We start from the raw sequence: 17972 nt of genomic DNA on the forward strand, positions 1-17972 counted from the left end.
TTACTTGGAAAAATTCCTTTAAAAATTGGCCTCAACATTAAACTGAGCAGAAACTTACATTTGTTTTATTTTTATGCAACAAATTGTCATTGGCAATGAAAAAGCATGTCCTTTGAACATTTCTCTTGATGAATATATAGTTCACATGATATTGTGCTATAAATCTTTAGCAAGGTTATACGAAAATAGAGTTTTATTAGACGCCCACACCATTTTCACCCTGAGTGTAACAGGGACATTTCCTTAGTGTCATCAATTGGGTATAGTGGAGGACAGAACCTCCTTTTGTCATCTATTTTTTTTCTGCCAAGAATAGCAGAATAGCTAATGTGACAGAACAAAACGTGTGTGTGTCATTATTTTGGTTCACCCTGTATGTTGGCGATTTGTAAAACCCTTTGATCCTTTCTATTTGATGTTACACAGTGTGGTTGTAACACATGGTCCAAGGCTAAAAAAACTTTGAAATACATTGCACAGAAAGAACCTCTACATTATTTGTACTATCCACATCACATAACTGTTGATAATAGCCATTTACTAGACAAATTCATGTCATTTGCAAGTACTGAGTGTTCCTAAAAACATGGCACACGACAGATGCAAGTTTTAAACGAATACGTCTTGTTTAAAGTGACTTATATGTAGACCTATGACCTAGCAGCAATAAGAATTCTGTTTTTTTCAAACCACGTTAAAATCGAGTAAAAATTTAGTCATCTTAAACACAAATTATTCAATTATGAAAATGTGCCCTGTTTTAAAACACACCCTGTACACTTAACAGTCGCGTTGCCTGAAATTGCTCCCTCTTTGAGCACTTTTACCATTATAGCTGAGAGTGATTGTTCACTGCTAGCAAAGCTAACCACACAATCCAGCTCTGAAAAAAAAAATGCTAAAAATAGATCTAGTAAAAAACAACCTTGTTAGTATTTTTGCCAGGGTGTGATAGCAATGTTCAAGCATCTTATGTCATTGGTGATTATGCTATAGGATCATTCATAGGTTATGGATGAATGTCAGTCTCTTATGTCATATTACGATATTGCTCCCTTTGAACGTTAACCGCTAGCTGTGGGTTATGGAAAGATGCTGACAGCGTGCTACAGATCCCTTTACCGAGACGAGACGCGTGGCAGTTCCGTTTGATCGATAAGCCTCGGAGGGGGTGCGTTTCAGTAGTTATCGATTCATCGGGTAAATGTACGGAGAGTTATTACGTCTATTCGTGGACATTTAAAGGATTACTATCTCTGTGACCCAGAGAGAGCGTCAACATCATTTCTCAATTTGGATTTACCTAAGCGTCGTATTTCATGGGTAGTTTTTTGAGCGAAATATTATTTTTGCTGACAGTGATTTATCGGCGAGAATATAAGGCAGTGCATTTGTCAGGTTTGCATCATTGACACTTTTAAAGCACAATTCCCTGTGAAAACTTCTTCGCATCATTTCTTGGCAGGGAGGTATAAGAACAATATTTGGATTAGATATAACACATTCATCATGTTCATATTCGGTAAAATATATTGTTTTCGCTTAAATAAGCCTTCATTGAAGACTTTCTTTTGAACTTTGCCAGTCGGTTCAAATTTCTTCATGATTTGGATAAACTAAAAGTATCATATATATTTGTATATATCTTCCGGAATTCTTTGATTCTGCTGGGAAATTATATATGCCAAGTTATATATTACCAACAGCAAGTCACATTGACGTCTTTGCTAGCAGTGGATGTGAAAGAACATGTGATGGTGATAACCAATTCGGTTTTAAAGTTCTGAGGAATGTTTTTTATTTCTTGATTGATTTCATAATCAGGTAGTGACAGATGTTATCTGTTTCTAAAGGAGATACTTTGCTCATCCAAGTCACTGACTGCCAGCACTTTGTGGGACTGATAATTGTCTGAATTGTAGGAATATAATTTTCATTTAAAAGGATTACAAAAATTGGTAAGATTTGAAATTATTTGCAGTAATATTTAATTTCAGGTTTTGAATGTGTATTGAGGATTTACCAGGTATCACAACCTTTTGTATTCTGGGCAAATCCAGCTTTGAAAAATGAGGGATCGAGGGCGGGGGAAGGGCAGTTCTAGACAGTGACATCAATGGTAAATTTTCGAAGATTTTTCCCAAAAATCTGGGATTTCTTAATTTCAAAGACTTATCTCAAAATATGGGTGGCATGATCAGAGCCAATTATTGTTATCAGTTGATAACTTACTGCAGGGTGTCCTCCATAGCTTAAAGTGTTAACTGCATATGGGAATAAAAAACTTGTTGTCCTCATAATCCATCTATTGTTGCGAGGAAAAAATTCCCATCAAATCATCTAGATTTACTCAAGTTGTCAACGGTTGCAATTGGAATATCGTTGCTATGTGTAAAAAAGTCACTACACTACTGCGATGTATCCACCCAGCACTGAGGTTGCATTTACATAAAATGATGTTTGCGGTTTGACTGTTATAGGAATTGACGTTGCTTTTCATCTAGTATTTGTATGGCGTCTATTTGATTCATTTGGAATGGTTTATGATGGCAGTAATGACTATCAAACAGCCTTTGATGGTGTATCATCACTCCCAAGCTTTTTCAGTGTCAATTGTGGTTATATAAACATGCACATGCACAATATTTTATGCTATATTGAACCCATTCCGTAAAGAACAAGTCTGAAAGCAATCGGCAAATTGGTGTTTGTTTCATATTCATAGTGCGGTGGTCATTTGTTTGTGCTGTTGGCGATATAACTAAGACATGTTAGAGTATGTGGGTATATAGAGGCTGAAGTGCAGTGAAGTCATTGTAGGTCATCCATTTTGGATGTCTGTCCGACTTTGTTATCAAAAACGAATTGACTGTCTCACGTATATCTGAAAATTCTGAAAACAGAAGAAAAATAGAAAAATAGTCAGTCTGTGTCCTTGACACATCTAAGGTCACCGACAAAGTGCATTATGCATGATAGCGTCATAGTTCAGGTTGTCACACTTTGCTAGATTGTTACACTATCGAAAAGGACAAAGACATAACACTTGACATAAACAATTGCATCTCCTTTTGTAAATGAAGATATCATGTGCATTGCCTCTATTGGCATGTCTTGATCCCCAACTGAAGAGAGACTTGAAACTTCTCATGTTAAAGCAGTGACTTCTTGCATGAAAACACTCTTGCCATTGGTCTAGAATAGAGACAATAATGTCACTCGTTACGCAGCTCTTTGCATACCAAGTCAAGTTGATATTTGGCCCCAGAGGATTCAAATGACCAATTTGACATTATCCATTGCAGTGTTCACCCGTAAATGATCCTTTGGACCATGACTTCATCTGTCATATTGCCCAGTTTCTCAATTTTGTCTTTTGTCATGTCACTTGCCTCGAAAGACTTGTGAACAAGTTGACCAAATTGAGCACTGCCAGGCTCCTGTAGACCCTGACTACATTCATCACAACATCAGCCAACGTAGCCTTCACATTACCCAAAGTCGACAACCATCACAAAATGGATGAGTATCCATCTGATGGGATTGGTAATGCACGCGATCTTGCAAGATTAACACATTTTCAAATGAGACAGTTTCGATCAGCGTCTATTGAATAGTTGTTTTAATAGGTGCTAGTGAAGGTTTATCTCCAAGTTAAACTCTAAAGCTACTTTATGTTAATGTAATAGGCATGTCTCTTGTGGTTGCAAGGTGTCTTCAAACTTAAAGGGAAGCCATAGCCTGAAGGAAGGTGGGCCAGATTAATAAAGTACACCAAAGTTGCCGTGTCTCCCTATTTCAAAATAACATTGTTCATGCTTTTGCGAGGAATATCTCTATCAAACCAGGTGCAGTTACCGACTGTGCAGACCCCCAACTCCTGTATAAGTTCTCCTTTAAGTGAAATAGCAAAGAGAGGAGCATGCAAATTATCTTGGTGTCAAGGATGAACCTAGATCCAGTACCAAGGTCTTATAGCTCCATCTCAAATAGTCTAACCTTTCAGTGAACCTTTCCATATACCATTACAGGAACTTGGTCTTCCTTTAGTAAAGGTGATATTCCTGTTTTGATCATGAGTCAAGCTTCCTTGTCTAGCCTCTCATGTTCCCCAGTGTTTGATTGTGTATTGGGTTAGTTTCCATCTAAGGGTTATTTGAGGCCTGATACCCAATCCTGATTCTGTTTGTCTCCTAGACGTTGAGTCTGATCTGCATGATGGTGGTGGCTTGATTTTTATTGAGACTAATAGTCGGAACATTTTCTTGAAATACAGTCATTGCTCTACCAAAAGAAGTACCAAGTCAAGCTTAGATCGTCTGAAACCAGTGGGAATCGGACCACACTTCCATTGGCTGCTTTTGGCTGAGGAAACTATGATGTGGCCTCATGGAAAGTGTCTTGATTTCAAGACCAATCAAAGGTAGTAATCTTTCCTGGAAAAATTCATTTTTCCAACCAATAAAGTTAAAAGTCAAGCTTTGACCATTGGGAACTGGTGGGAATGGGGGTCACACTTCCTTGTTGTGACATGACCTCTTGACTGTGTCTTCATTAGACTCAAAAACATATGTTGCAAATCCAGAAGGGTGGATTCCTCACCAAACTTTCATTGGCTGTCAATTGGGAACATATTCAAAATGTCGGCCAAAATACTATTCTGCACAATGATGCCACTTCAAAACACTGTTGTGCACATTGCTGCCACTTTAAAATACTATTGTGCGCATTGCTACCACTTCAATATACTGTTGTGCGCATTGCTGCCACTTCAAAATACTGTTGTGCACATTGCTGCCACTTCAAAATACTGTTGCGCACATTGCTGCCACTTTAAAATACTGTTGTGCACATTGCTGCCACTTCAAAATATGTTGTGCACATTGCTGCCACTTCAAAATACTGTTGTGCACATTGCTGCCTCTTCAAAATACTGTTGTGCACATTGCCACCACTTCAATATTCTGTTGTGCGCATTGCTGCCTCTTCAAAATACTGTTTGCTGCCACTTCAATATTCTGTTGTGCGCATTGCTGCCTCTTCAAAATACTGTTGCGCACATTGCTGCCACTTAAAAATACTGTTGTGCACATTGCTGCCTCTTCAAAATGCTGTTGCGCACATTGCTGCCTCTTCAATCCTAAGTTTTGAAGAAAGTCACCAGTGGCAGTTGACAAGTTCAAGAGCAATAATAAGGGGTTTCGTTTTACCTAGACACTCCACGCCAATCTGTATGGCGTAATAGCGGTATGTCAGTATCAGCTGTGTCGATTTCATGAAAATTCACACTCTGGTGTCAGTTTGTGATGCGGCAAACTAGTTGTGCAAAAGAGGCTGGAATGATGGAGTGCGGAGCCTCGAGTGGCAAGCTTACATATTATGCATTCACGCATTCGATGTGTTGGAATTATCCACCTGTACTTGAGTGGCAGTCGAGAGGGGCCAAAGTGGTAGTGCCTCATTTCCGTGGCTTTTGCAAGTTTTACGTGTTAGGGGGCCAGCAGGTGCACATGTTGCATCATATGAATTAGTCCCAAATGAGTTTAGGGGTTGACGATAAGCACCAAGATTTTGGCTAGAACTTGAAATTGAAGAGCAATTAGAACTCTTTTAAAACGAAGTGAATAACTATTTCAAGGGTGAAGTCAGTTCTTTGTTTTCCAGAAAAGACTGCCACCCTTGAAATTGGCATTCACTTCGTTTTGAAGGAGTTGTAGTTGCTTTAGGATTTCAAGTTCTAGATAGAATGGTGGTGCCTATGGTCAACCCTTAAAATCCAATTGCTTCGATGCCTCCCATTTTAGCGTCTGTGTCTGCAGTTACTTGACTATGATAGCAATGAATTCACAGGGCAGGCCTCAAAATCATCAATGCCAAGGAATTGGCAAAGGCCTTGCTCCTCTTCTGACATGATCCCCAGAACTTGTTACCAAGATGAAGTTCCCTTATGGTTCTGAGCTCACCTATCAAAATGAAATGACCTTGCCCAAAGGGTACCAATATCGTGAAAATTTTTATTATTACTCTTTCCTTCTACATGTTCTATCAGCTCGATCATGACCCAATAAGTCTGATACTTTAGAATAAGTAGCTAGAGGGTATAGGGATCTCATATCAAACTGTCGTTTGTCAAACAATCTTCGGGAGGTACATCAAACAGCCACTTCTCCATTGATCACCAAAAAAACATTTGATGAAAAATGGACCCAGGTTGGAGGTGCTTCTTTGGCTCATCAATTGGACATCAGTCTTCTGTCTTGTATCGGCATATTCTTTAGTGACTGATAGAGCAAAAAAGCAATAGGAACGAAACGTTGATTAAAGAACGAAGTGTAATACGGACTCAGCCATTTTGGGAGTTGTCCGAAGATTTTTTTACTGGGTGTTGTAAAACATATTATATACGAAACATACGAAATGAAACCAAAATGAAAAGAGAACAAAATGAATCGACCACTATAACAGAATCTGGTCTGAATGAATGCAACTCATGTGATTTCTTGTTTATCGCTTTTAAATTGTAAGAATGTTATTTTGTTTTCATTTCTGTTTCAGTTCTTCTTTTCTAATTTCTAGTTTTACAAACACCCATTTTGTCATGTTTGTACTCTCCAATTCAAAGCTTTATCAGCAACAATGGCAAAAAAAGCTTGATCTTGCCTATATTGCTCCTCTGAAGTGCTTATTTGATGATGACATTCAATCAGCTACAAAAAAGCATGGACGAGGCGAATAGCTTGTCAGGCTATATTGAGGATGTGCCTAATCTTACATTAGAGACAGACAGAGAAAAATTTGCTCCTTGTCACAAGATTGTGATGACATTTATGTCTTCTTTATGTCTTTACTTTTGAAAGACGTAAGCAGAATCCCTCTTCAAATGAACAAATCGGGTTGAGGGTCAATGAACACACTCCATAGATGTCATTGTCTCATCTTTTCTCTTAGTCAAGCAACCAGCAGGGTTTCGACAATGATTTGTTTTGGGGACAAGATTTGTTTTCCCTTTTCATTTTATACACTTAAAGTGATACTATGATGTGATTTACAACTTCGCGGAAATACGTCCGTTTTTAATTATTGCTAAAGCTAAAATTTTCCATTTTTGATTAGATTTATTATAAAATCGCGACCGCGAAAATGTTCATGTTGTGACGTCATCAACGAAAACCCCGTCGGCGTGGGCGGGATTAAACCATCAATTTCTAGAAAATGTGCATTTCGATTCGAAAACCTTACTGATTTATGAGAAAGTGACGTAGTCATTTGTCAAAAACAGCTAAAACATTATATGGTGAAATTTGACACGAGTTACCCTTCAATCATGTTAACATGCATTTTCTTGCCGATTCTTATCACAAATGTTGTTTAGAATTAAAATTTCTCAGTATAGAATGTTAACTTATCATCAGATTAACACATTTCTAGGTCTAAAATGCAAAAGAATGATTTCTGTTGCTGATTCATTTGGGGAAGGGACATATCTGCACCCTCGACTTCTTTGTGGGTATGAAGCACACCCTCCTTAACAGTTACTCTCCAAGTTCGGATGGTGTCGAATTGCCTGTAGCCGCATTGGCCAGCCTGGTTAAAATGAAAACAATCCGAATAGAAATGGAAAAGTTCCCCAACCTGGGTGTCTGACCAGTCTGACATTTGCCCACAATAGTGCTCAGGGGGACACTTTTACGCAACAAGGCACCATCCTGCTCTGTAAACATTGCAGCTTTCCCCCACCAGGGAGGAGACCATTTACGCCATAATAAAGTCCATTTCAAATCCCTAACCTAACTTTGCGATGGTCTATGGCCACTGGTTATGACTTTCACCTTTTATCTGCAGCGTTAATACGCATACTCATTATTTGTGGGAAGTAAGCGCAATTCCGGTCGTGCCATCTAATCATTGACTTAGTCTGCCATCATTGATGGTCGACTTGTTGCTCCGCCAAAGTGCCTAGATTAGGAAAGGTTGGTCCATTTATTGCGTCATTGTGGTTGTTGTAATCCTCTTCATGGGATGCTGGTGATAAATGGTTACATTGGTAATTGATAGCTAGTAACCTCTGACAGTATCAGTGCTGTGGGGTATCAGATTCATATTGATGACGTCCAGACCTGCTAGTGTACATTTTCCCTATATTCGTTGCATTTCACGCGGGTGAGAAGCTGAGATTGCTTCTGTTGTCTCCTTCTTCAGTGCACTCATTTAGCTATTCTAATTTCCATAAGATCTCTGGTTTTGTCCTGCATTAATGATGGAGCTATCATATGTAAGAGCATCCAAGCTGGGGTCGGAGATGACAGGCCTAGTTCAAAGAATCTCCCTATCAGAGATGTTCAACCTTACACTTATGACTCAATTTTGACAAAATATGAACTTGCAGAATTAGTAGATGTAGTTTATTGACTCATTTTGACTTGGCATTGTCGATGCCCATCCCTGAATAAACTGCCGTGACAACATTAACGTCTGCCTCTCTGTTGACATTTCCTGATCTCATGTTGAAGTGCGCATTTTGTGCTCGGAGCTTATTGCAGTGAATTATCGTACAAGGCTGTAAGAGCACTTAAAAGCTAATGTTACATCGTGAGATAACTAGTAAATGCTTTTACTTAAAATGTCACGTACATTAACATTAGGCCTTTCTGTACAAAATTGAAGTAAAAGCATTTACTAGTCTTTATTCATACCAAACATTATATTCTGTTCTAAAGGTGTTGAATAAGACTTTGTCTGTCAGGAGGTGGTAGGTTCGACTGGAAGAAGAATCCTAGCTGTTTTGCTCGGTGTTCTTGAGCATCACACTTAACCATATATTGCTTTGTCTTTTGTATGAGGGCTTAAAACAAAGGTACCAGTTGCCTAACCCAGGGCAAGCAAAACACCCCATCCAAGTGGAGAGTAGTTTGCAAGACTCCTCTTCCTGGCCAAAAATGGAGTCAATAGGCCAAGACAATTAATTGGCATGTAACTGTAGTGGCAGGCGGAAATGTTCACTCAGCCTTGGGGGAGGAATTCTCCTTAGCTGGATGAGTAATTGTGCCAAGTGCGGAGTGAACACTGAAAAGAAAAAGAAAAAATGATGAAAATAGGAAGGAAATTGTGTTCTTCTATTCTACCATGCCTACATGAACATATTTTGGTTCATGGTATCTATAATAGCATGAGAAATGTCCAGCCTGGAAAAAGATCTCTTCAACGGTTGTCACACGTGATGCTATTTCATACTTGAGAACTGCCATATAAAAGGTGACTATAAACATGCATAACAGGTTTCACATCAAGAATTCTCCTTCTTTGATAGTTTCTACTGGTAGAGACGTCTGTCTATATCAAAATATCAACTCGATCATGATGAAAAATTACCAACAATACACAGAAAGCAGTCAGAAAATAAGACCACTTCAGTGTTCCAAGTGATACCATTTCATACTTGATAAGAATACGTAAGTTGATTTTCCTAATTTGGACAACTTGCCGAGGGAAATTGTCCGAAAAGATTGGAAGATTTTGCCATTTACTTCTGTGGCAAAAAGACGAGAAAAAACATGCATCGAGAAATCTTTTGCTAGCAAAAGGGTGGGGAACGTCTTTGATTACACATTGTCATTGACTAGTTTGTCATAATGGCAAAGATTCAAAATGATCGGGAAAGCAAAAAATGATTGTAGTCTAGGAGAAGATTTGCTTGGTACTAGTTTCAGCTCACTTGTCAGTTTAGTCCTTCAAATATGATGGTACATGTAGCTTGCTTTTACCTTTAAAGTACCTTTATGAATATTGGCCCCAGGAGAACCCAGCCATGAATCGACAAGCAATGCCGATCTCTAAACTAACTTACAGTTCAGAATATCCAGACAATGGCTGCGAAATTAAATTTGTATCTCGTATTGGAAACCATTGAGGTGGCTTAGTTTCCTATTTGCTCATTTTGGGTTGTGTGGCCATTTGGCCTTTGTGGAGTTGGCGCGCAGATATTTGGGAGATTATTTCGTTTGTATCATATATTATGAATTGCTTGATTCATCTTGCGGATATCCATTAGGATTTGGCGGAATATTTATTAATCATATTTGTGTTTATCACTTTCAATGTTTATGTTGCAAGAATATGCATGTGTCTAGTCTCAGAAATACTTGACACTAAAAGGGAAAGGTTACTTCAGAATCTGCTGAAGCCAGGGTAATCAGAGATTGGTATATCATCAGACACTAGCCAGCAAAATTCCCTTTGGTCAAGTGGCTCTTTGATCCTCACTCCATGATCTTTGTAAGGGTTCAGAGATGAACATCAAAAAGAGTGTAGCATTTACCTCTTGCTTTAAACAGTCACTGCAATGTCGCAGTCTGTGGACAAGGTTTATTGGCAAAGATGGTTGATCTACAGGACGGCAATATTTTGCTCTTGTCTAAGTCAACTCTTCAGACCTAATGGTACCCATTGAACCTAGTCACATCGGCGTAGCGATGCAGCCCTTGTAGTTTTAAGTTTGGAGATGGCAGTGTGTTCTTTCTTCCAATCACAGCCAACACAGGAAATGCGGGCAGTGCTTTCTGGCTACCATCGATAATCCCTAGACATGCTTAATAGCCTTATTTTCGACCAATATTTATGATAAACGACGCGGGTTTCCACATGGGTATTCGACCTTTTTACGAAGATGTCATCAATCTTGATTTAGCTTTGTATGGTTAATGTATTGACCCACGAATGTAGTGTTATTTTGAAGACACAGTATGAAAATAAGCAAAGGATGTAGCAAAACTATTCAATATTAGCAAAATCAAAAACCGTTTTAATGCCGACACGGTTTGTTTTCTTAATGGTCGACCAGAGAAAACTTGCAATTTTAGGCAGATTTTTGAAGAAGACTATTCCAACTTACCCAGTAGTACGTATCATGTTCTCTGATGACAATTCGCAGGACAATTCACAGTCGCAGGAAAACCAGCCCCATCAGTGCCGCACAGGAGAAAACGGAAGAAATTCGTGTACTCGGATTTCACAAAAGGCAGACTATAGTGAAATGAACAGCCAGTCTGTCTCGACCTGCCAAGCTTAGAGCATCATACGCCAGGTTTTGCTGTGACAGGTCATCCTAAATCCTTTCACATCTTTTGCTGTTTTCCTCACCAAGTTGAGATGTTTACAGAATACAATCTCAATATTTTCTAGGTCGTCGTGATACTGGGCAAAAGACTTAAAAAATTAACTTATAGAATGAATATTTTCGCTGTTGTCAACACAAATTCTTGGTCAAGCCACCTGACTCAACTGGGCCATATGTTCTCTCCATTTCATTACCATGATTGCTGTAGATTTAAACCAGGCCAGTAGTGGGAATATGATGGAGGAGGCTGTGGGACCAACTTAATTGCTCCAACTTGGCAAATCATGAACCTGGCATCCTCTTTCAGCTGTGACAGCCAGCAGAATGCCCCATTTCCCTACACAGATATTCATTGGCTCTATTTCTTCACTTTCCAAATTGCAATTTGACGTTTCATATTTTTGTCTCTTTCCAGGAACGAGGATTACACAGTCTTCCGAATGTTTTGTTCACTGGAAGGACGTGGAGAATAACTGTGAATGGGGTCTGAATTTCACCACGGCGTTAGATGCGAGGCGATTCGTGGATTGTTGTGAGGTCAGTAATGCTAGCTTGTTTTCCTCTTCGAAACTATTTGAATGCATACTTGGACGGAACAGTTTGTAGGTTGAAAATAAAGGCCTGGATTACAGGGAAATGTTAACAGTTTGGACCATTTGAGTGAGCTTATGATGGCTTAGAATCCTATAGGCCTTTTACTCTTCAGACTGTGCCAAAGAATATGAAGAGGCAAATATTGCTGGTAATATAAATTTTTCTGGAAGGGAAAAAAGAGGAGTGGACAGAAAATCAAGACCACTGCCCCCCTCCCCTCCTTGGTTAGACACTGTTTGGGTTCCTGGGATCCAGGTACTTTTATTTTCAGTCAACGGATTGATACCCGACATCTACAATAAGAGGTCAAAATTATGTTAATGAGTTGGGATTTTTTCGTTGTGTTCACTGATCACGTACACTTGCATTCACATTTCAGGGATTATTACAGATTGCTCAATTTTTAACCCCTTTAACAAACCCTAGATAGTTTAAGATATACCACCTGCCTATCCTCGTGCTAGGCTTAACCGTAGCGCCACACTGTGCCAAAATATCGCACTTTCAAAACAGTTGAAATTATTATAGACCCCACATACAACAAATGTGGGGTCTATATTGAGATTACTAGGAGAAGGTACTAGGCTTCTGCATTCTTCCCAGGTTATATTATGGAGGTAGTCCAGCAAAACTGTTATTTCAACTGAAAAACTGTCACCCCTGTCCCATCAAACTAAACTCGATCTAGTGCACCTGGCAAAGATTTTTTCGAAATTCGAATAATTTTGATGACTTTGAAGCGTTTTTATGCGCCGATTTTCTGATTTGCTTTCAAATCTCCGGCACGATTCTGTCAATCACATGTATATTAGCATAAGCTCCGCCCCGTAATGGTGACGTCATATCCTCATGCATCATGGCGGCGGTATCTCTTTGCCGAAGTGGCGAGCTGTCGAGTATTTTGAGCAAAGAACGACAGTTGACATGGTTGAATGAAGGAATAAAAGAAAGGAATAGCCTTAAATGCTTATCGATGATCCACCCTGCCCATCTGAAAAGGTTAGGGTGCAGTTTAAATGTTACTGAGCGTGTGATTTTGAGAAAGCGCGAGCGTGTTTGTCCGGAAATAGATCATCCGCGAAACGGAATAGACTTCACTCCTCCATACGTGTACTGTGTGGGCCCGTGGTGGCTATCAAATTTGCTGACAAGCAAATTTCAAATTTCTAGTTGTAGTTGAAATCACACGTACCGGTTTGGTTTCAAGCATCTTGTTATGATCCTCTATTGTGTTGTTGAGGAACTTGAGTCGTCCTGCAAGTGTGATATTTCCTCCCTGTATGGCGCTATCGTTGAGCCTGCCGCTTGAATGGCAATTCCTCTACTGCATGAAATAGAAAATAAAGAGATTCTGGTTTTGAGCTGACAACAAGGTGTCATTTTGAAGATGGATATCCTGTTGCCACTTGTCAGAAATGCTATGAAACCCTGTGTCTTCAATGTCTATGCCTAGAACCAATACTACGAAACAACTTGACCTGATGACGTCAACCAGATAAAAAATCACCTCATTCTTGTACGCAGATCAAATTCTGAACCTCTCCCACAACGATTTGGATCAAAGCCTTCATAGTCCAGCCCCTAACAAATGCAACCTCTTTAACACATTTAACACTTTACAATTCATTATCAGCAAACCATCAAATATAAATGCACCTATATAATTCCTGATATTTGCTTTTGCCACTGGTTCAGACAAGGTTTCATTTCCTAAACACTTTCTTAAGAATAGCAAACTATGTTGCCACTAATTCAGACTATACTTGCAAAACCTGGTTGTTTGAATATGCGGACCATATATCATCTGGGGCAGTTCAGTCTTTTCATCTTCTGTGCGACATGCACCTGGTTTTGCTGTGACGGGTCACAAATGGTGGTGGCTGTGGTCAACCCATAAGACCTGGCCATTTTGCCTCGTAGATCTCCAGCAGTTTTCTCCATATTTTTCAACCACTGGGTCTATTTGAACACGCTTGTCCTTGTCCTAAGACCGCAAGAACCCATCCAGCCTCCCTTTATCTCGTCACCTACTGGTATTTGACAAGATCATCTCGGATGATTGAGCCTTCCCAAAGACCGGATAAGTGATCACATGGCTGTTTTGTCCGAGGCACTCAAACATGGTTTAGACGGAGATGGGGTTTTTGCGAGATCGATGATGTCTATCCAATTTGCATCTGTACAAATACAATCTTTTTCTGCGCAGTTATGTCTCGGAGTGTTGCTTGGTTGTAGGACAGCTCCATCATCATCTTGATCAAAGACATTTTGGTCGTTACCAGATTTGTTCCTTGGTTGGCTAACATTCAAGCTTACATGCACTGGCCGAGTCTTGAACCTATGATCTTCCGATCACAGGTCAAAAGCACTTCCACTCAGTGCCATTGTGCCTCCCATTGCGATGTTCTCTCAGAAAAACCAGAGGAAAGCTTACTGGTCCGTCATAGTCATCATGGTCATTTTAGTAAAAAACTATCTGGGATTACTCGATTACAGTCCAACCTCCCTTTGCGGACACCTCTCTATTAAGCCACCCTCTCTATCAACATGATCAAGGACACTAGTTTTGGTCCCAAATTGGCTGTTTCCATTCAATTTGACCTCTCTAATCAGGACACCTCTCTATTAAGGACAGTACTTGTCAGACCCTAGCATGTCCTTAATAGAGAGGTTCTACTGTACTTGAATACATTGCCTGGTTTAGTTTCTGTAAAGAAATCCTAACTGTAACTAAGGTCTCCATGCATACTGATGAAAATATTGATAGCGTTATTAACGATTGGTGATGGTATATACAGCAGCTACTTTGGATGAGAACGCAGCATCTGATGAGATATTTTGATTCTGATCTTATCCTGTAATTGGACCAGATATGGATGGATCTGGCTGCTTCACAGATCTGTTATGCATCCCTCTGGTCTCAATCAGTAAAAACATAAATAGCTTTGGCTTATCCCGTCTGTTTTAGAACAAAATGTGTACATTTGCTGTAACATGTCATTGGAGAGTACCCAAAATTTGAGATAGCATTTCTTGACAACTCTCCAGTGTTAGGGTTTGTTTTTTCAAGTACGAATTCTGTGTTGTTTGGTCCACTGCATCATTGGAGAATACTCGTTCCAAAAATTTGAATCGCCTTTGGAATGCTCCAAAGTGCAGGTCATCTTAATGTACGGCTTCCATGCTGTATTTTGTGGACTGCACCATTGGAGAAGACAGTAGAACCTCTCTATTAAGGACACCCTCGGGACTGACAAGTGCTGTCCTTAATAGAGAGGTGTACTGATTAGGGAGGTCAAATTGAATGAAAACAACCAATTTGGGACCAAACCTAGTGTCCTTAATAGAGAGGTTGTCTTTAATAGAGAGATTGTCCTTAATAGAGAGGTGTCCGGTAAGGGAGGTGTTACTGTACTCAGGATTCATGATATGTCAATTTCTCATGATTGGTTGGTTGAGCTAAAACAGACAGAAACAGGTTCGAATGATTGATCGGTATAGGTTGCATTGGTAGAGTTTGCGACGCTCAATCAAGCAGAAGATTATCGTAAACATTAGGAGCGGTGCAGTGGAAACATCCCCCCCCCGTCACCTCTGAAGTCCCGGGTTTGATTACCGGTCGGTCCCTGTACACTCATGTGATAGAGAGGGCAACTCTCTTCGACAGTGTAGGTTTCCTCCGGGGTCTCCGGTTTCCTCCCACTTACACTATAATCGTCCAATATTGTTTATAGAGCTATCAATGTCCCAGTTGACGTTCAGCTCTCGGCTCAATATTTAGGAGGAGATGTCTTAACTCACAAAGTTCATTCAATCCTGAAATAAATTGTGATTGATTTTGATATGCTTCGCCATAGTGCAATAGTCAGTAAGATAAAAATTGTTTGGGTTGGTGTCGCGTGGAATGGCCTATCGACAGAAATGTTTATCATGAACATGACAAGCCTTGTTTGGATTATTGGAATCAGATAATTGGTTAATCCAGTTGGAAGGACCGAAGATCATTCACAGAAAAGGAATCGTGATCAATATTGATACGATTTTTACATCTATCGTCATTCACTTGCTGCAATAGTCCATCAGATTTGATTACTGGTGAGTGTTGGATACAAGAATCCTAAGCCTTATCTGAGCTATAGCCAGAACAGTCAGAAACCCTTAGTTGTGCAAAGTTTATGATATAACTGATTAATTTACAACAATCAGCCATGGAAGTGTCCTCAGTTCTTCTATGAGGACATTGGATCAGAGATTGGAGAACTCCGACCAAAAGGCCACAAATGTCACAAAATCAGTTTCGCTGTGATTTTATTCAAAGAATTTGCATCCAGGATCAGCAATGTCATCCTTGTCCTGGAGAAGTTGAACTTGATTGTTTCAATGGTCTCCAACAGCAAAGCAAATTTTAGCTGTTTTGCACTTGTTTTGGTCTGAGGATCAGCATTAAAATTCACTGCAAGAAGATGCCCGCACTACACTCCTGAGCTTGACAAATTCCCTGATAGCCCTGAACCAACCTGAAAGCGATCAGTCAAAGCAAAACGTCAGCTGCGACGGAAATTAACATTGGCCTTCAAACTCTGAACCTTTAAACTTCCGTTTGAGGATTTAGTATCAAGGCTGAAGCTTTGTGACTAATTTCTTTCGTAGGTTTCGATTGATATTCTTGAATTTGGACTATGACAGGGAGGGGGTGTCCCTTTGAAATCCTTCAGTGCTATCAGGTCTCAAGATATGACTCACATTATAAATCCTGTGCGACTACGCCGTCTGACACCGATTGCACGGATGTTGCACTGACACACCTGGCTGCGACCGTATGATGGTAATCACGCCCGATCATTCGATCTACGCGAAATCTCCCTCCCGAGGTTTGTAGATAATGATTTTTGATTGGCTGTCATCAAGCAGATCAGATGGAACCTCCATCATTGTGATCGGCAATTATCAACTATGATATTAGGTTGGTAGTGTTGGTGATTGACTGTGCGTGATTCGACATCACTGCTTTCAATCTAGGTTATTCAAAAATTGCCTGGGGAAAATTTAAAGTATTTCTTTATTCTGTTTCCACAGTTGTAGAAAAATGTATGCATGTACAAGTACAGTGGAACCTCCCTTAGCGGACACCTCTCTATTAAGGACACTAGTTTTTGTCTCTAATTGGTTCTTTCCAATCAATTTGACCTCTCTAATCAGGACACCTCTCTATTAAGGACAGCACTTGTCAGTCCCGAGGGTGTCCTTAAATAGGGAGGTTCTATTGTATACAGGTTTTTACCTGACATAGTCTGAATTAGTGGCAGAAAGTTCAAATAGACATGGATAGAAGGTTCAAAAGAATTTAAAACTCGGTTCTCTTTTCAGTCTTTCCCCTCCCACACCCTCATTGAAAAGTTCCCAGATCCTGTCAGTTGTGGGACAGCCATAGTCAAAAGTAATCTACCACACATGAGGATTATGTGCGCAAAGGATGTACTTTTGACTGCAGTGCTGTATTCATTAATTATTTCATGTTCATAAACTGGAGTTTATTACATACCATAATTTTGCACGCATTTTGACAAGGGAATGGATTTTGCTGTTTTGTAGTCGGATTAATTTCCTACCAAGTTTTATAACCTAAAGCATGCCTCCAAATAGATTGGGTCACAAGAAGGATGATAAAAGTCTTAGTTCCACCTATCTAATATCCCCAGTTTTTTCGACACCCGTCTCTTCACTGTGTGTAAGAAAAACCCAGTGAGGGATTCCACCTATAAAATCAGCGTAAAATATTGTTAGTCAATCCGGCGACAGGTGCCGCTGCACTTAGTGACTCTCCTGTGTTTTTTAAATGTTGGAGGTTAGAAAGTGTGTATCACGCATGCGCCGTAGGGACAGCAATTACAGAAATCGAACGCGCCATCTGTCGCCGTGCTAAGGAACTACAGATTGCCGTGTTTCTTGTGCTTCCACCTATTAGAAAACCCGTGTCAAACCCGTGTTTAAAATAGCCCCATTGAGCTTTAATATTTAAGCACCGCAATTCAAAGGTGGAAGCGCAAAAAACACGGGGATTTACTAGGTGGCAGCGCAACTAATGAGACGGTCAGTATTGCCTGCTATTATGGGATGGCGCACAGCTCGGTGCGTTCTGATTGATGGAGAAAAGACTGCTACAAGCGCATAATACAATTCTACTCTTGACCAATCGGCACTAGTTTCGCTTCATCTTGCATGAAAGAGACACAGACGTAGTGTCATTCCAAGGTTGAGTTGCGCA

The 17972-nt window shown here is 39.9% G+C and overlaps 1 protein-coding gene across 1 annotated transcript in view; it reads left to right on the top strand.

Annotated features, from left to right (window-relative positions):
• Window positions 1-17972, top strand: part of LOC135487831 (uncharacterized) — a 117513-nt gene that overhangs the window by 81959 nt on the left and 17582 nt on the right. The window contains exon 6 of the mRNA XM_064771926.1: window positions 11529-11650. Coding sequence (XP_064627996.1) covers window positions 11529-11650 — 122 coding nt within the window. The remainder of the gene's footprint in view (window positions 1-11528; window positions 11651-17972) is intronic.

Source organism: Lineus longissimus, chromosome 5, assembly GCF_910592395.1.
Source record: "Lineus longissimus chromosome 5, tnLinLong1.2, whole genome shotgun sequence".
Taxonomy (NCBI): Eukaryota; Metazoa; Nemertea; class Pilidiophora; order Heteronemertea; family Lineidae; genus Lineus; species Lineus longissimus.